The sequence below is a fragment of the Vombatus ursinus genome, unplaced genomic scaffold (assembly GCF_900497805.2).
Source record: "Vombatus ursinus unplaced genomic scaffold, bare-nosed wombat genome assembly UNPS02005286.1, whole genome shotgun sequence".
In the NCBI taxonomy this organism is placed as follows: Eukaryota; Metazoa; Chordata; class Mammalia; order Diprotodontia; family Vombatidae; genus Vombatus; species Vombatus ursinus.
In genome coordinates, this window is record NW_020945064.1 from 5,600,648 (window position 1) to 5,620,406 (window position 19,759).

The following is a 19,759-nucleotide window of genomic DNA, read 5'->3' on the forward strand; positions in this document are numbered from 1 at the left end:
TGGAGATGGTTGAACAGGTGAATAAAACACGTGTTTTTTGTATTCAAATAAAAATATTAGTAATAAGCTCGTCTTTTCGGACTGCTCCAGTAGCAGATTGAAAGCATATATACTTCATTCTGTTTCCTTATTGTTTTTATTTCTTCTGCTGGATCTCTGTATTTGGAAAGCCTCTCATCCCTTATAGCTTTTAGATTCTGAGTGTTTGGCAGGGACAACATTTATTTACAATTTCCTGAAATTTTTATGCACCAACATTATGTGTGGGTGACGGTTGTTCAACAGTTTTGTCTATGATAATCCAATCTCATAAACATTTATTAAGCATCAACTATGTTCTAGGCACTGTGCTAAGTGCTGGGGATACAGTTGATAAAAAGACGGTCCCTGCCCTCAAGGAGCTTACACACTAATGGAAAGGAGATGCACAAAATGAGGTAGGGGGGGTAAGGGCAGGGGAATCCCACCAGCTTGTTCCCTGGAATTAAAACTCCAGAGTAGCAAATGCAAAGAGGAGTGAGCTGAGAGTCCAGTTTCTACTCTATATAAAAGAAGAAGACATTGGGAGGAGTTTGGCACTCCACCTTAAAGTCAGAGGGAAGAGGAGGCTGAGGGAGGTGATATCAGTCAAGGTTCAGTCAGCAGTATGGTGTTAAGGTTAGAGTGACAGACTTAACCTTGGACAGCAGCATCTTGTTCCATGGAGTTGCTGCCCTGAAAATCAGGGCAGCAGATGCAGAGTGGAATAATAATGCTCTGGTTCCAGTACAGTTTACTTGTATTCTGAAAAAGATTTTAAACTTTGTCTGTGATATGGGAATTTGTCAGATTGACGGTCCATGGAAGAGAGTAAGCTTTGGATTTGCAACTTGTAATGATAAGTTGCACAGTTTGTACTATTTCTTTTCATGGTCTGCATTGATCAATAAGTCCAGGCTATTTAAGGATAACCTTTCTATAATTAATGTGGGGCAATGACCTGGTTTGGAATCACTATCCTAAACGCCTTGTTTCTGTAAATAAATCCATGTGACTTAGCCACTTGTTCAACATTTCTTTGTCAGTGCATTGTTAGTGAGTTCATGTTGAGTTCATTGGCTTTTTTATCATTTGCTATTTTTAAAATATATTTGATACTTTATTTTTTTTCCTCAGTCAGTTTTTAACATTCATTTTTTAAAATTTTGAGTGTTCCAAATTCTTTCTTTACTTTCCTCCCCCCCCCCATTGAAAAGGCAAGCAATTTTATATAGGTTATACGTGTGCAGTCATGCAAAACATTTCCATATTAGTCATGTTATGAAAGAAAACATAGACCTCCCTTCCCCAAAAAAACCAAGAAAAATAAAGTTAAAATCTGCATTTAGATTCCATCAGTTTTTTTTCACTGGAGGTAGATAGCATTTTTCATCATAAGTCCCTCAGAATTGTCTTATATCATTGTATTGATCAAAATAGATAAGTCTTTTACAAGTGATCATGTTTGCAATATTGCTGTTACTGTGTATAGTGTTCTCCTGGTTCTGCTCACTTTGCATCAATTCACATAAGTTGTCGTCTCCCCCTGTTTTTCTGAGAGCATCCTGCTCATCATTTCTTGTAGTACACTAGTATTCCCTCACAATCATATACCATAACTTCTTCAGCTATTCCCCAAGTGATGGGCATCCTCTCAATTTCCAGTTCTTTGCCACTACTGAAAGAGCTGCTATGAATGTTTTTGTACATATTGGTCTTTCTCCTTTTTGTTTTATCTCCTTGGGATATAGACCTAATAGTAGCATTGCTGGGTTAAAGGGTATGCATGTTTTTCTAGAGCTTTCGGCATAGTTCCAGATTGCACTCCAGAATGGTTGAATCACTTCACAACTCCGCCAACAGAGCATTAGTGTCTCATTTTTTCCACATCCCCTTCAATATTTATCATTTTCCTTTTGTGTCATATTATCTGATCTGATAGTTTTAGGGTACCTCACAGTTGTTTTAATTTGCCTTTCTAATCAGTAATGATTTAGAGCTTTTTTTTTTTATATGACTAGAGATAGCTTTGATTACTTCATCTAAAAGCTGCCTGTTCGTATCCTTTGACTGTCAATTGAGGAATGGCTGTTATTTTTATAAATTTTACTCAGTTCTCTATATATTTTACACATGAGGCCTTAATCAGAGAAACTTTCTATAAATTTCTTCCCACAGTTATGATTACTAACTGTGCATTTCCCTCCATCCTATTTTTCCACGTATTTATCCTACTGTTTCCTTTCACCCTGTCCATCCTTAAAAGTGTTTTGCTTATGATTCTGCATCCCCCACTCTGCCCTTTCTTCTGTCAGCCCCCACACCTTGTTTTATCCCGTTCTCCTCCTACTTTACTGTAGGGTAAGATAGATTTCTATACCTAATTGAGTGTGTATGTTATTCCCTCTTTGAGCTAATTCCGATAAAAGTAAGGTTCAAGTGCTCCCCCATTTTTCCCTCCCCATTGTAAAAACTCTTTCATACTTCTTTGATGTGATAATTTCCCCCATTCTACCTCTCGCTTTCCCTTTCTCCCAGTGTGTTCTACTTTCTTACCCCTTAATTTTATTTTTTTAGATATCCCATCATAATTCACACCCATGCCTTCTATGTATACACCTTCTAACTGACCTAATAATTATAAAGTTCTTAGGAGTTACAAATATCATCTCACCATGTAGAAATGTAAAAAGTTTAACCTTATTGAATCCCTTATGATTTCTCATTTCTGTTTACTTTTTATGTTTCTTTTGAGTCTTGTATTTGAAAGTCAAAATTTCTATTTAGCTCTGTTCTTTTCATCAGGAATGCTTGAAAGACCTCGGTTTCATTAAATGTTAATTTTTTCCACTGAAGGATTATATTTTGGTGAGCAAGTGATTCTTGGTTGTAATCCTAGCTCTTTTGCCCTCTGTAATATCATTCCAAGCCCTCTTATTCTTTCATGTAGAAGCTGCTAAATTTTGTGTTCTTCTGATGTGGCTCCATGGTATTTAAATGATTGTTTTATGGTTGCTTGAAGTATTTTCTCTTTGACCTAGGACCTCTGGAATTTGGATACAATATTCCTGGGAGTTTTCATTTTGGGAACTTTTTCAGGTGATTGGTGGATTCTTTCCATTTCTATTTTACCCTCTGTTTCTAGGATATCAAGGCAGTTTTCCTCACTATTGTCTTGAACTGTGATATTGAGGCTCCTTTTTTTTTTATCATAGCTTTCAGGTAGTCAAATAATTCTTAAATTATCCCTTCTCCATCTGTTTTCCAGGTCAGTTGCTTTTCTGAGATACTTCGCATTTTTATTTTTTCATTCTTTTTATTTTGTTTGATTGTTCCTTGAAATCTCATAGAGTCATTAGCTTCCGCTTGCTCAGTTCTAGTTTTTAAGGAATTATTTTTCTTCATTGAGCTTTTGTACCTCCTTTTCCCTTTGTCCAGTTCTAATTTTTAAGGAATTCTTCTCTTCAATGAATTTTTGTACATCTTTTTCCATGTGACCAATTTTGCTTTATAAGATGTTCTTCTCCTCAGTGTATTTTTGTGCTTCTTCTAGCATTTGGCCTATTCTGTTTTTTAAGGTGTTATTTTCTTCACTATTTTTTTGTTCCTCCTTTACCAGTCTGTTTACTCTGTTTTCATGATTTTCTTGCATCACTCTCATTTCTTTTCCCAATTTTCCTCTACCTTTCTTACTTGATTTTTAAAAATCTCTTTGAACTGTTCCATGGATTCTTTTTGGGCCTGAGACCAATTCACATTTTTCTTTGAGGCTTTGGATGTAGCAGTTATGACTTTGTTGTCTTCTTCTGAGTTTGTGTTTTGATCTTCCCTGTCACCATAGCAACTTTCTATGATCATATTCTTTTGCTCATTTTTCCAGCCTATTTCATGACTCTTATCTTTAAGTTAAAGTGGGGCTCTGCTCCTCAGGCAGAGGGGGCACCATCCCAACCTTAAGAGATTTACTTGTGCTGCTGATTTCAGAACTAGTTTAAAGGGTCTATAAATTTTCAGTTCTTCCAAGATAGTATCATCTAAGAACTAGTCAGTGATCTTTTGGCTCACGCTCTGGTCTGTAAGCAACCACAAGCACTCGTTTCCTCCCTGGCAGTGTGACCAAGGTTCCCTCTCCACTGTGTCCACAAACCCTTGTGTGCTAGTGCTCCTCCATGCTCAGGACTGCAACCTGGATCTGCATATGGGCAGTGCAGCAGTCTCCCACTAAATGCCAACAGAGGGTCCCCTGTAATCTCCTTCTAAACAGTTATCCTACCCGTTTACTGTCTGTCAGCTGAGAGTTCCAGAAAGTGCAGCTGCTGATTTATTTAGCCAGTGCTCGTGCAGCCTGAGCTGGCCTGCAATCCTCTGTCACCTAGGTGCAACAGATCTTTCTTGCTGATCTTCTGAGTTGTCCTGGGCTGGGAAATTGTTTCACCCCATCCTTTTGTGGCTTCTAGATGGGGAATTTGGTAGAGCTCAGGCAAGCCTCTGCTTGTTTCCTACTTGTTATTGTTCAAGTAATGTGGCATCTAAGGTCCCTTCCAATTCTTAAGTTTCTTTGTAGTGATTCTGATACAGCATTGAAATAGTACAGTCCCCATTAAGCCTTGTATAGAAAATACAAATGTGCATGTTGCAGGCTATCTTTGAAATTGGGTCTGTAAAATATAGGAGATCTTTCAGATATCTCCTCCTTCATTGCCTTTCACAAGGGTTGGCATGATGACAGTTCAGCTCTATCAAATAGGAAATAATGAAGTCCTGATTTTTATTTAGCTTCTTGAGAGAGAACAGATTTATCAAAATCAAAATTTATTTAAAAAATTTTTCTGTTGATAAGTTTTTATTCCTATTTACAAATGTTGTACGTGGTACAAGAATTGGAACCAGCATGTGAAACAACAACTAATAAATGCTGGCACTTGAGGATAATTGAGTCAAATGCTGTTAACAAAGTAAATAGCAGTAGTGACCAAGAAAACCAAAGATAGACCTTTGTTCTGTTCTGCTATAGTCGACTTTTGTTGTAGTGCTTATTTGGAAAGAAACCAGGAACTTGTGTAAAAATCTTAAAATGTGGCAGTCAGGTCCAATTTGTCTGTAATATAATTAATGGGACCAGGAAAGAAAAAAAGTTGTTTATCCATTATGCAACAGGAAATATCAGGCTAACAAAAAGCACAAGGATGACCACAACTTTCCCTAAAAATAGGCATAAAGAATGAAGGAAATATTTCATCACACCAAGGGTATAGCAGAGAGAGTCTTCTTTCAGAAGTCATTTTCCATTTTAGTTTCATCAGAAGCCCATAGAATGTTATGTCTCTTCATAGAACTCAGACCATTTAAAAATATATATATCTACCCAGGAATTCCTCTGAGAGAATCACATTAGCTGAAAATGATGCATAACGCATTAAGTGAAAAACACTTGGAAAAAACCATTTTGAGGTTGTAATGTAATGACCTTCCTGGGTTCTGGACTAGATGTGCAAAAATGACTGGATCTCAAGAAGACATTAGTATTGTGCCTGTACTTTCTTTTATGAGTTAATCAGAAGGTTAACATTTTAAATGTTTAATGACATGCCCATTAACTTAGTCAATAAACATTTTAAAATGTAGCAGGCACCATACTAAGCAATGAGGATATGGGGAAGGATAAAAGACAGTGCCTTCTCTCAAGGAGCTCACAGTCTAATGAAGGAGATAGCACGTAAACAACTATATACAAGCAGGCTACAGACAGGATAAATTGCAGATAATCAGCGAGGTCCATAATTTTATACCCACATACACACCATGTGTAACTCTATATTATGAATGTGTGTATAGATGTCTTGTGGGCATAAGTAGACTGCATCCTATTTCTAATTACGCATAGAAAATGGTGTAAAATATATCTTTGAGGAAATGTATGATCAGAAAAGCCAGGTGGCAAGAATATGAGATGGAATATGAATTACCCGATTGCTATGCCGGGCGGCCGTACTCATGAAACATTTAATGACCTGGAAGGAAACCTCTCCCTCATTGGGCTGGATAGACCCTCAGTGGACGTTTTTATAGGAGGACATGGAAAAGAACTACACAGAATGAGCCCTGGATGGGTGTGGTTTTTGCTATTGGAAGGCAATACCTCAATCAATTGGAAATAATTCCATTGTATCAAGATAAAAAAATGCACCCATCTTTGCAAAGAGTCGGGGACTGTGGAGGGAAGACATCACCGTATACTTTCAGGCTTGACTTGGCGTAGCTCAGTGTGAATTTTTTCCCTCTCTCTTTTTCTTTAACAAAAGCATGATTATGTGGAGACAGGGGAGGGAGGGAGACATATAGAAAAACGAAAAGATTCCACCGCATCCCCCCTCCCCCCACCCTCATCCCAATGTTCTGTGAGGTTTAAGCTTCTAAATGACTAAACAGAATCCTCTTATCATAATGTCTGTACTCTTAATGGTACCTTCATGGTTAAAGTTAGAGCTGTTTTGAATGAGCAATTTTAGCTCTGCAAAAATTTCTTGGAAAAAAAAATCTTTTCACTGATTTTCCATGCCTTTTGGTATGGAAAGTAAAGTTGGAATGTATACTCAGGTAGGGTAGTGATGCCCAAAAATCACTTAGGTAGGAGGGGATGATTTTCTTGCCACTGCAAAACACAGAAATGCTTTTTTCCACTTAAGGTTATATAAGACATAGGCTGTGCTTTTTTGCCAGCTTGAATGAATCTATATTGGAATGCTTAAGCCTAAATTGTAGCAGAGCCAAAAAATTTTCTCTGAGCATAGCTAAGGCAGCAGCTCAACACTGCTCTCTGATGGCTGTATGCTGGCTTGTTCTCTCAATTTGGGACAGTCAAAGATGAAACTCTTGTACAAGGCCTAACTTACAACTGTCATTCAGCTGGGCTATTTTAGTCCATGATATCTTGGAAATGAGTCTAGGTGAATGTTAAGGCATTCTCATGGGGTCTGAGTGGGAAGGATGCCCTCTTTGGGCCCTTAGGGATTGTCAGTGGCTTATGTGCTGCCTCAGCAGCCAGCTGCCACTGCGAGCAGGTGAAGATACTGGAAGGGCCCTGAGAGAGAAGGAGGTGAGAAGACAGTGTAGGATAAAAAAAGGAGGAGGATGTTAGCCTCCACAGAGAAATGAGAGTGTCCTGTGATGAAGCTGAAATATTAGTGGCACTAGAATTCTGGGAGTTTGGAAGTATGAGTCTAGTTGTTTGCCTCAGAAGATAAGGGGGTACAGAGAAGATGCTTTTCTAGGCAGAAGGGGCTTTTTTCCTTTTTCCCATATGACATATTTTTCAAGCTTTGAATGAGGGGAATGTCAGAGGAAGCAATCTTATATTTATATTTAACAAAGCTCACCCAATTGAAAAGCAAACTTTTGTACTTTTTTTCCCCCCTCTAATGGAAATTCTGAAAGAGAATCAGACTTAGCCTGAGCTCTGTGACACTAATCTATGTTGGATTGACTGAGCTGACATACTAGATCTAGCCATTTCTATTAAGAGTAAAGCAGAATGTATTTACAAACTTTACATATTGGGCTTTTTCCCACTGTTGTGCCCTTGGGAATGTTTGATTCCTTCTCTCTCCTTACCCCCACCCCCACCCCCACCCTTATTAAGCAGTGAGCATTTTAAAAGGTAAAGTGGCTTTACTGATTATGGTGGTAGCAAACCTCTTTATTATTAAGTAGCATTTTGCAGTGATTGTTGGTGCACATATTAATGTGGTGTAGTTACTGAACAACATTTTAAAATGATAATCTGAAGGAAGAATCTAAGACAGCAGTATTAATACAGTTATAACTAAATATGTACATGTGTGGAGACTAGTGATTTCAACGTTTCTGTGTTTCTTCTGTGACTGATATTAGGTTCTTCATATTGATTAATTTCATATCTAAATTAGGGTCAGTGAGTGAGTGCCTAGAATTCAGTCCCTTTTAATTAGGGAAAATAGCTTGGGATGTACAAGGGTGTTAAAGGGCAACAAAGAGGAAGGAAGAGCATTCACCTAAGGCTCCTGGAACAGCAGGAAAGAAGCTGTTCTGGGCAGGTCATGAGCCCGAAAAGAGCAGGTGCAGCATTCATGGAGGAGCCTTGGAGCTTAAGATTGGGCAGAGACTTAGATGGATTTTCAAAATACTTAGTCTTTCAGTGGGCTTCTGTCTATTTCCCTTTCACTTCCAAAGATCAAAAGACAGCCACAATTTGGTATGCCACCTTTATTTTCAATCAGGATGAAAACATTCAAGATGAGGGAATTTTTTGTGTGTAAATACTTGATTATTTAAAAGATCCGTGATTTCATTCTTGTGGGTACTTCCTCTACCAGTGTAAACATCACCCTTCCGTGCCTTAGTCAGGGTTTCATGAGTTTCTCTGGCTATATAGAATTCTTTCTCCCCCTTGGCTGACCTTTTGGCACAAGCCTCTTTGTACTTTGCAAGGCTAGATCTTGGGCAAGAGTCAGTCACTAAGCCCAAATTTGCAATTTTTCCAGTATTGTGGGAACTGCCAGGCCTTGTGTTTTGGCATTGCCTCCAAGAATCAAGTGTCGCCTTCATGCAGCAGAGGTGTCACGGTGAGAATGTCCCGTAAGAGGGTCCCAGTAAAGGAAGAAGAGCTTGTCCTGGGTCACGTCACGTGGCTGTCTTTGCGAACCTGAGGGAGCCTTGTCTCTCACACGTCCTGTCTCACCCTGCCCCTGCCCCTGCCCCTGCCCAAGTACAGGCACCCATTTGTTTTAAGAATAACAGTCATGCCTATGAATATTTTGCCCATGCCATGCAGTGGGTAAGGAGAAGATCAGCTCCAGAGGTCCAAAGAGGAAAGCATGTTTTGAATCATTGACTTCCCTTCACGCTAGGCAGTCAGGTGTCACAACTATAGAAATGTAGATTTGGGAATTTTCTTCATAAAACTGATTATGACAGGAATGAAAGAGGCCATCAGGGAGATAAGTTGAGAAAAAAGTTAAATGAGGAGAGTGCAGCGTCACAGTTACCGCGGTGGTGGAGAATTCAGGAAGGGCCTCAGTGGTCAGCAGTGTCATCCTAGGTCACAGAAGATAAGGACAGGAAAAGTTTCAGTAGAATGGTAAGGGTATAAATAAGCATAAGGAGTTTGAGGAGGGAGTGGATGTGAGACAGTGAGTATAGACTGTGCTTTGACAAGTTTGGCAGCAAAGGGAAGAAAAGGAATAGTGGCTTCCGGAGGTAGCAAGGTCAAGGAAAAAACGTTTTCAACAATGTGCAGATTTGAGCATGGTATACTATTAAGTATACTATTAACAATGAATGGATCAAAAGGAAAGGCAAGTTGGTTTCACCTACATTAAAGGTTAAGCAGGCTTTTTTCTGGGCCAGCTGGAAAGCCATCTCTGTAACAATAATAATAATAACTAATAATAATAATATACACTGCAGCTGTTCTGTGAGGTAGGTACTTAACAGGTGTTACCCACATTTTACAGATTAGAAAATTCATTTGGAGAGCTGTTAAGTGACTTGTCTATGGTCATATAGCAGTGTCAAGGGCAAGATTTGAACCTGGATTTTTTTTACTCCAGGTGCAGAACTCTACCCTTTATGCATCATATGGAAAACATATTCCCAGTTTAAATCTGTGACTTTTAATATAGTAACTATCTTAAAGGAAACCATAAAACTTTTTTAAAAAGAGTTTAAACTTTCACTTCCAACTCCTTCATTTAACACATGAGGTTAACCTGGCCAAAGAGGCTCAGTGAGCTTCTTTCAGTGTTTCTGTGATTCACATTCTACCTGCAAGCATAGGAAATGAGAAAAGGGAAAGGGATTCCATGTTGTCCTTCACATTAGAGAAACTTGTGGTGCCGACCCAGATGTAGATTGTATCAGATAACACAACAGTCAGGAAACATTTTTTCCACTTGGTCAGATCACTTTTTGCTCAGACAGGCTAATTTTCTTTTACTCACATGAGCAAATGAATTACCTATATCTGTGACCTAAAGAATTCCCAACATTTCTAAACTACACAATTTGATTTTTTTTCTTTCATTTTCCTAGCTTGTTTGTTTTAAGGTGTTTAAAAGGTGACTGCTTCTGTGACTTGAGCTAATTAAGACCTAGTTCTGCTGTTAAGTGGGTATAGCATCTTCTAGCCATTTATTGATAAGCCCATAATGGAGAAATAACTTAGGCAGAGTCTCCCAGGTAGCAGAATTGGAATTTGAATCCAAGTGTTCTGCCTCTGAATTCAGTGTTTTTATTGGCCAGCCATTATCTGGAACTTTGGTTCTTAAGGCCATTAACAATTCATGATACTTAGACAGTAAGGAGATGGAGTCTCTAAGATAATACATGGGGTAGGAAATACAGAGACACAAGCAAGAGTGAGGAAATTTCTAGAACAGAAAAATCTGCAGGTATCTGAGGCAGGAGCAAGATAAAGATCCCAAGACAAGTGGAGATGCATCAAGAGACCAGAGCAAAAGGAATATATAATGCTAAACTCAGGATATAAAACCTAGAGGGAAACTTAACTGTTTTTAACCATTTTTGTGCCATGGACTCCTGGCAGTCTAAGGAAGCCTGTGGAACCCCTATGGTTTAATGTTTTTTAAATATATAAAATAAAATACATAGGATTTACATGTATCATATTTACATTTATCAAATTATTTTAAAAGTAAGTTCATGACCCTAGATTAAGAACCCTGAGCTAATCCAGCCCCTTCATCAGGAAATTGATTCACAGAGAGGTAAATGCCTTCCGTACAGGCATATAACATGTTAGCCTTTGAGCGAGGAGTAAAGCTCAGATTTCCTGACTTCCCAGCCTAGTGCTTTTGATTAAATTTATCTCTTTGGGTATTAGTTGGTGCTGAACTCACTGTCTACCAGGGGAAAAAAAATGCTTTATCAATTGAGTTAGGTGGAAATGACTATAACCATATATGTGGAAACAACAGCCACAAAATTGCATGTTCTATATTTTATAATAACCAACTTTGGTCCCGAAGAAGAGATGAGAAAAGTTAGCACCCTCCTTCTTTGCACATGTGGGAACTTTGGGAGTGGAACCACATATGAACTGGTTCAGCTACTGGTTTGTTAGTTTTTCTGAACTGCGTCTTTCCTCTCCTCTCCCCCTCTATTTCCTTCATTTAAGGGATGATTGGGGACTGGGGGTCAGAGGAGTTTGTATTAATGAAAGTGATGGGAAAAAAAAGATCAAAGAAAAAAATTTTTGCTATGTGGGCAGATAGTTAGCTGTTATTTTGTATCTACTGTATCTTAAGGGGAGATACATAGTATTAGATAACAGGCTTCTTCGCCTTAGGGAATTTATAATTAATTTGGAACAATGCAAAAATACTCATGAAAAATAGCAAGTAAGACAATACAGTCTGTAAATAAATGCCAAATGTTGTCGTTCATACTTTTAAGACTCGAGAAATCTAAAAAAGAAGAAACTTTGGTACCTAGAGTAGCCAGAGTGGATCTGTGAGTAATCTCCCCTTGAGAGAAAAGATGAGGCAAGAATACTCAAGTTGTACGCATGATATTCATCTTAAAGGAGAGAGTTTATGATGTTTAATACCTCTAATGCAGGACAATTGAAAATGGGCAGTATTCTTAAATTTTTATTTATTTATTACTGGCCTGGAGAAAAATATATTTATACATTTGAAACAACAATAATACCAACAACAAATTGGAGTAGGATTTGAAAGTGATGCTGCAGTGTGATTGATGCACAAAACTTCACTTAAGACTTTTGAAAACTATTTTACCCTTATTTATTTGATTATGCAAAAACAACTTACATATAAGTTTGGAATCATTCAACTATGCACATGGTATTTGGTCAAGTCAACCATCATTTATTTTAAGTGTCTACCAGGTTCCATTCATTTTATGGCTAGGACTAGGAGAAGGAAGAAAAGCAAGAAATAGCCCCAGCTCTCCAGGAACTTGCAGTCTAGCAGGGAGACAATGTGCAGCAACTATGGGTGAAAAACTAGAGTTGGGATAGACTGGAAATAGTCATAGAAGGCACTGGCATTAAGAGGGATCAGGAAAAACTTTCTTGTAGAGGGTTGGGATTTTTTCTGAAACCTGAAGAAAGTCAAGAGACAGTTAATGAGGGAGAGAATCCCATGTGTTAGGGACTTCCTCAAAAAAATGCTGGGACTCAGGAGATGGAGTATCTTGTGTAAGAAATTGCAAGGAGGCCAGTTTCACTGGACCACAGAGTATGTAGAGGAGAGTAAGGTATAAGAAGTCTAGAAAGAGAGGCAGCTAAGTGGTACAGTGAATAGAGTACCGGCCCTGGAGTCAGGAGGACCTGAGTTCAAATCCAGCCTCAGACACATAACATTCACTAGCTGTGTGACTCTGGGCAAGTCACTTAACCCCAGTTGCCTCACTGGGGAAAAACAAAATTTTTTTTAAAAAAAAGTCTGAAAAGGTAGGAGGAGGGCTACATAGGCCAAAGAGATTTTTTTATATTTGATCCTGGAGTTGATAGGGAGCCACTGGAGTTGATTAAAGAGAGGAGTGACCTGGTCAGATCAGCATTTTAGGAAGATCACTTCGACAGCTGAGTGGAGGATGGACTACACTGGCAAGAGACTTAAGGCAGGCAGACCTGCCAGTAGTCATTGCAGTCAACCAGGCATGAGGCAAGCAGGGCACGGGCCAGGGTAGTGGTGTCAGAGGAGAGAAGGGGACATGGGCAAGAGAGGATGGAGAGGTATAGATAACAGGCCTCGGTAGCTGATCAGACAAAAGGGTTGTGAGAGGAGTGCATGATGGTACTTGGGTTGTGAACCTCTGAGAAAGGCTGGGCCCAAGCAAAGAGAAGCAGAGAATGCTGGGACAGGAAGGGAGGCCGGCTTCTAAGCAAAGCAACAAAATGAGAGGACCATTTCAGAAGTCACGTGACCAGGCTTCTCTTCAGTTTTGCTTTCTTTAATTTTTGCTGCCTCTGCTGTACATGGCCCTTGATATAAATGCATTGTTCTATGCTTCAGATAATAAATTCACTCTTACTCTGAGCTTTAGGATTCCTGAGCTTTGAAGGAATTATAGGTCCCATTGGGGAATCATTCTTTACAGAGGAAAGAACACAGACTTCAGAGTCAGGAAACCTGTGTTCTAGTACCTCCTCTGCCACTCACAGCTTTTGTTGGATTGGACAAATCATTTAAACTCCCTGAATCTCATTTTCCTCAACTAGAGTGAGAGATTAGACTAGATTAGCTTCTCCTATCCAGTGGCTTTTTACACCAATTAAGTACTTCAAGAATCTGTGGGGTGGTTTGTTTGTTTGTTTGTTTGTTTTTTAATGTAGATACTTCGCTTTACAAATTTCGACCCCTCCACAACTTGATAAATGGTCTTTGAGAGCTTCTTTGGCCAAAACAATTTATCACTTGGCAGCTAACTTGGCGGTAAGCCTGATCAAAACTAGTCAGATGGATGTTCAACCAGTAGGCATGTAGTCTACCACCATATTCATATTGAAATTTTCTCTGTCTTGTTAAATGTGTGTTGAATTAAAGATTGTGAACTTTGGAGCTCAAAGGCTTCCTCCACGGTGTTCCTCCCACCCCTTCATCGCTCATGTTTAGCACAGTGCCTGGCAAATAGTAGGACCTTAATAAATGCTTCTTGACTTGGTTTGCCAGAGCCTATATTTTACTGACATGATCTTTTAGGACCCAGGATAGCACTGGCATTGCCGTGGTGAAATAGACATTTACCCTAGTAATACAGTTCAAGAGATGAATGTGTTATATAATGATGTACCTGGTGTATATGCATATCAGAACAGAATCTTTTTGCAGTTGTATTCAGAGAATTTGGTAATGCATATACATACAAATACATGACTACTAAATTTGACTTGGGAGGAAGAATCATACTATGTGGTAAGTGGGAGTAATAGGTAAGTGTAATATTGATTGTAGGAGGCCCCAGTTGGCATGGAATTGTGGAATTAGAAATAACTGGAAGCTTCTCTCTGGTTGCAGATGAAAGAGTTTTGGGGGAAAGTTCTGAGGGGCCTTCATTAAAAAAAAAAAAAAAACAGTTTGATCCTTTGACTTTTTACCCAAGTTTTCCCATATACTGAGGCTTAATTACCATTTTGTGAAATAGATTAGTTTTAACATGTCCATACATTTAACATATATAAAATCTAACTGTTTAAAAAAAAACAAAAATCATTTTGGGAATAATTCAGCATTTGAAGCATTCGGTCGCTGAATGTAAGAGGCAGAGAAAGAAATGGAGAACTTACGCTTTCAGTATCCTATTCCTGGAGGGCCAGGCATAAGAGAAGATGGTAAAGATATGGCAGCTACGCATGTGCGCCGGAAGAGAGGGAGACACATTTTTCAGAGATGGTACCTTCAAATAAGTTTTCAGAGTTCTAGCCTATGCAAATGGAATACCAAAGGGAAAAGAATTTACCAAGGGGTGCAGACTAGAAGAGAGGGCCAGCCTGAAAGAAACAAGAGCAAGTAAGTGGCAGTGTATCATTGGCTGAAAGCAGTGCTGTGGAATCTTCTGCTTTAGTTACTTCTGTGAATATAGTGCTAAACAAAAATGAGGACTTTGTTAGAATATTTAGGAAAATAGTAACTTGGCCACAAAATTCAATAAGAACTTCAGTCAAAATTCTGGCCAAAGCAGTGTTTGAAAGTAGGATCTTAATAGGTATAGGCAGAAGGAAGGGGAAAAGACTTTGAGGTTAATGGGCTACATGTTACAAGATGGTTGCAGTGGGTACTTTATTATTGATCTGGAATAGATTTAGTGGCCAGAGTTCTCTGAGCTTAGTTTTGACCTCCTTTTGTGACCTGTTTCATCATCAGCTTTAACATGAAGGTTGAGGGGAAGATGAGGGAGAAGTAATGTATCTGCACCCAAACAAGAGGTCAGGGGACATTGCTTCCAGCAGAACCCCCCCAGGACAGATCATCCTGCTCCTTAGTATTCTTAGTTCTCAGAGAAGTTCTGAGTTCAACCTAGAGGAAAGGGAAGAAACAAACATTTATTAAGTACCTGCTGTTTGTCTAGCACTGTGTTGATCCCTTTACAAATATTATTTTATTTGATAAATAGTATCTCATTAGATCTCACACCAACACTAGAAAGGAATGAAACATAATTACCCTCGACCTTAAATGGAGGCTCTGGGAGGAGCCATCCAATTATAGGGAGAGGCCGAGGGTATTTTCAGTGTGTGCCTTCCATGATGTCATACTTTTGTTACATCGTTTTTAGTTGGAATCAACTTTTTAGTGATTTTAGCCAGATTTTTCAGGTTTCAAGTTACTCTGGAATCATAATCATGATAGTTATGTTCATAGTGGGTCAAAGTGGACTTTCCATCCAAAGATTATAATTGCTACAGAAGTTCATAATATATAGACACATTCTGGAGATGAAGTTTCCTCCCTACCTAACTTTGGAGCCTTAAAGGGTAGCCCAATCCCCAAGCTATCCATGTGTGTGCTAATGCTGATTGACATGGAAACCCTCTGCCCATGACACTGAACTGAAGGCCCCTGGGTATTTTCAGCTGCCATCTGCTTATGAAGAGAAAACTTCTCTGTGGGGAATTCAGGGCTGCCTGCTCTTGCTTAACCTTACCCCATCCCCTTGGCTTTCTCAGGGTCTGCAGGCCAAATGAAGAATGCTTGGGGACCAATGTTAAGGTGTAAGAAGACAGGAAAGATAGGAGGTGGCTAGTTTATAAAGGACTTGGAAAATAAAATTTGTGGAGAGCCTTGCAAAAGTTAAAGCTCTTTAAAGCCCCATCAGCTGTCATTATTTCAGGAAACACCAGGTATATACTACCTTGGTGACGTCTCCCTAACTTCACTATTATTACTTCCTCCAAAGTCACCCAGGGTCACAGCATGTTACTGTTCCTGACTACTCAATCTCTCTCTCCACCTCCCCTCTCTCCCTCACATACTCAGTCAGTTGCCAAGTCCTGCCAGTTCTGCCTTTGTAACATCCTCTCTCCTGACACTGTCCTCCCTTGATGTTGTCCCCTCCCCCATGGATTATTGCTGTGGCCTCCTGGTTGGTCTCCCTGCCTCAGATCTCTCCCCATTCTAGTCCATCCTCCATCTTCCTAAAGTACAGGTCTGACCATGTCGCCCTCTTCTCTCCTACTCAGTCAATTCCAGTTGCTCCCTGTTACTTTCAGAATAAATTACAAAATATTCTGTTATCTAGTGACACTAGTGTCTTTGTGCTCTCGCACAATGCTCTGTCTCTCTGCTCTCCGCCAGTTTCAGTGGTTGTCTCCCATGCCTGGGATTTTCTTCTTCACATCTCTGTCTCCTGGCTTCCCCGGTTTCCTTTCAAGTCTCACCTTGTGGAAGCTTTTCCCAATCCCTCTTAATGCTGGTATCTTTTGTGATCACCTCCACTTTGCCTTTGTCCATCGTTGTACTGTAGACTGAGTCCCTTGAGGGCTGGGTGCTTTTTTGCATGGTAGTACAGCCCCTTAAACAGTGCTGACTTTTGAAAATGGCCGTGCTATTTCTGTCCATCAGCCAGATCCTCCTTAAGCAAAATGAGTTCAGGTGATATTTTACAGAAGGTTAATAGGTTTGTAGGTGTGGCAGGGTACAGTTACATTGTTTCATGTAGGTGACATCTGCAATGGATTTCTACAACAGTCTTAATCCTTCTTTACAATTTTCCAGAATGGGCATTAGGGAGACAGGAAGACATAGGAGAAGCACGTGTAAGAAACACGTACTCTTTAGATTGCCAGCGTTAAATTAATATTATCTTAAGCCATCCTGAAATTTGAACTGCTTAGGGGTATTTTTGCCTTTGGAGAGAAAAAGGAGGCATCTGGCAGTGTTGTGATTTTTTCTGATTCCATGCTGGGACAAACCAGATTAAAATGTCATTAGGAAATATTTAGCAAAATAAATAAAAGTACAATAGAGCACAGGTAATGCTAGTATGTGGTTTTCTATACAATTTAGTGGCACCCATTTCTGTTTGTTTGATCCCACTGTCTTAGACAGTTTAGCTGAAATGTGGAAGTAGTTTTTCCATACCACTTTTTTATAAGTCTTTGATACATTCTATAAATATTCCTGAGTGAATTAATAGGTAAGAACAACTACTGAAAGTCTGCTACTCTAAGTATGAGGGCTCCTTTAGCCTTTGGACCTAAAAAAAAATTTATGATAATCTACTATAGAGGACATCTTTTTAGGAATCTTTTATTTATAAGTTTACAAATTCCATATCTAGGCATAATAAAGTCTTTCTAGGCTTTAGAGTCAAAAAGGTACAAAAGAACTGGCCTTGCTAGCTTGGCCATTTTAAGTTTGCTTGTATATCTCCAGAATAATCAAAATTAAACTCTACAGTATTAGAGAATGAATGGTTTTCTCAGTGACCCTCCTTTCTGGAATTTATTTCCTCTTTTGACTTCATGAAATCTAGTGTAGTTGATTTTAAGAACTTTCCATCTTTCCCCTCAGACTTTTTTGGCCCTAAGTATTTAGGGAGACTTGCCAGGTATTTATAAAGCAAATTAGCTTTACATATGTGTGTTTAGGGGCCCAAATAACCCAAACATATAATCTAGTAGTAAACATTTCCAGCAAAGTAAGAGATTCAGTTTAACAGACAAAAAAAAAAAACAAAAACAAAAACACTGTCTTTTAATATACTTTTAAAGAATTCAGCCTTTTTGATGGGATGACTTCTTTAAGAGCTAGAATATTATAGACATAATCATAGAACCTGAATATCTATATAAAACATATAGGAAAATTTTATAAATAGGAACTTCTTAAAGTAGCCTCCCCCCTACCCCAACCTACCTTTCCTTACAGCCATTACAGTTGGTTTGGCTTTTTTTGAATTTAGATGAGCACATCACTTTTAAGCAATAATATATCTTTTTTCAAACTGTTAATAATACAACAGGCCAGGATGTAACCCTTCTCCCACTCTTAAATTTCAAAAGCTTTTTGAGAAACAAATAACTCTTAAAAGTTGGTCTCTGGTGTTCATTTCAAAAGTACCTGCAGAAGGAAACTAGAAATTATGGAGACTATGACCATATTGACTATAAGATGTATTCCAGAAATTTAAAGATCTGTGTTGCAAAGAAACAGCTTCAGGAGAAATCTCCTAGTTATGGTAACTTTGCCTGCAGGGAGTCTTAAAAAGGCCTGCCACAAGATTGAGTACAGACATGGTGGGGCCTGGTAGTAATCAACCTAAAGGGCCCAAATTTCTGCTGAGATGCCAGGTACCTGCAACCAGGCTAGGCTGGTCCAGTGCCAGCCAGGCCAGGCTGTAGCTAACTACAAAGTGCTTTAGATTCTGGCTTTGCTGTGGCCTTGATCAGAAAGCCAAAGATTAGTGACAATTGTCTGAGGGAAGAAAACATCTATAAAGTTGAAGGTATTACATCCTCCTTCCCCTCCTTCCCCTCTCGCCCCCCCACTCCTTTTTAAAAAAAAAAAAAGGAGGAGGAAGAAAAGCACAATGTGTTTTTGCTACCAATTGACAGGATATTTTGTAACGGTTCAGACAATAAGTCGAGGATTTGCTTTATTATGAAGAGAATGAGATGGAAACATTTCAGAGCTGTTACATTGTATCTTGTTAGTGCTTTGTGTTGATGCTTTTAGATGCCTCCAGTTCAGTCCATGTTGTGGTACTACAAGGCTGGTACTCTCCTCGAAGCATCATGGCATGAAATGGAGGTTCCTAGAAGCAAGAAGAAAGGTACAGTACTGACCAGTTGGCCTTGACTTGTTTATTTTTAACTATTTTCCCCTTTACCTCTGCATTATTTTGGGGGGGAGGGGGGAAGAGAAACATTAATAGCTACTTCTACTTAATGGCTAAAAACTTGCTTTACGTGCAAGCAAGCTGACCCAGACCAATGGTTTTAAGCAAAGTTCCCCATGTATGTTATTATTTTTCTGGCCCCAAATGTTTACTGAGAAGCTCAGAAGAGCAAATGAGGTTGTACCTTGTGTGTTTTACTGCCAAGGCACAGTGGGGTGAAGGTTTGATAGCTGAAGTCTTAGCATTGAATTTGTTGGCTGATTTGTAAGGCATTTAAATTGCTCTACATTTCAGAAGTAATGCCAGGAGAGTCATTCTTGGGTAGCATCAGTGCTTCTGACTTTTTTTTTTTTAACACTCAATGACCTTTCTTTTTGTTCTTTAAGCTGTCAGATTGAATGAAAGTGCTGCTATTAGTTCTTCCCTTAAAAATTAATCAGTGTTTTGGTTGTGAAAGTTTCCACCAGATGAAATCTTCCCCTCCCTTTTCTTTTTCCTTTCACATACCTCACAGAAAAGCAGGGTCCTGAGCGGAAGAGGATTAAAAAGGAGCCCGCCACCAGGAAACCTGGTTTACTGTTTGGAATGGGGCTATCTGGAATTAGAGCAGGTTATCCACTCTCAGAGCGCCAGCAGGTCGCCCTTCTCATGCAGATGACAGCAGAGGAGTCTGCAAATAGCCCAGGTGAGCTGTGAAATGATTGTTTTGTGGGCAAGGTTAGGCCACGGCACCTAGCGCTCCTTAGGGAGGGTGCCGCCCAGGCCTCTACGTCATGGAGCAACACTGACCATAGGCTGAGCCCTTCTGGTCCAGGGCTTCATTCGATAAAGCAACCTCTGTAGCAGATGGCTAAGTCCCTGTTGCATCTGAGATAGT

General features: G+C 39.3%; 1 protein-coding gene across 3 annotated transcripts in view; it reads left to right on the top strand.

Moving 5' to 3' along the window:
- The window catches only part of ANKRD11 (ankyrin repeat domain 11), a 345,404-nt gene that overhangs the window by 291,645 nt on the left and 34,000 nt on the right, over window positions 1-19,759 (top strand). For 2 of the 3 annotated variants that reach the window (XM_027847574.1, XM_027847570.1), the window contains one exon: window positions 19,397-19,567. In XM_027847574.1, coding sequence (XP_027703375.1) covers window positions 19,397-19,567 — 171 coding nt within the window. Of the gene's footprint in view, window positions 1-18,719; window positions 18,817-19,396; window positions 19,568-19,759 lie in introns of all 3 variants that reach the window. The other variant, XM_027847580.1, reaches the window with a different exon arrangement.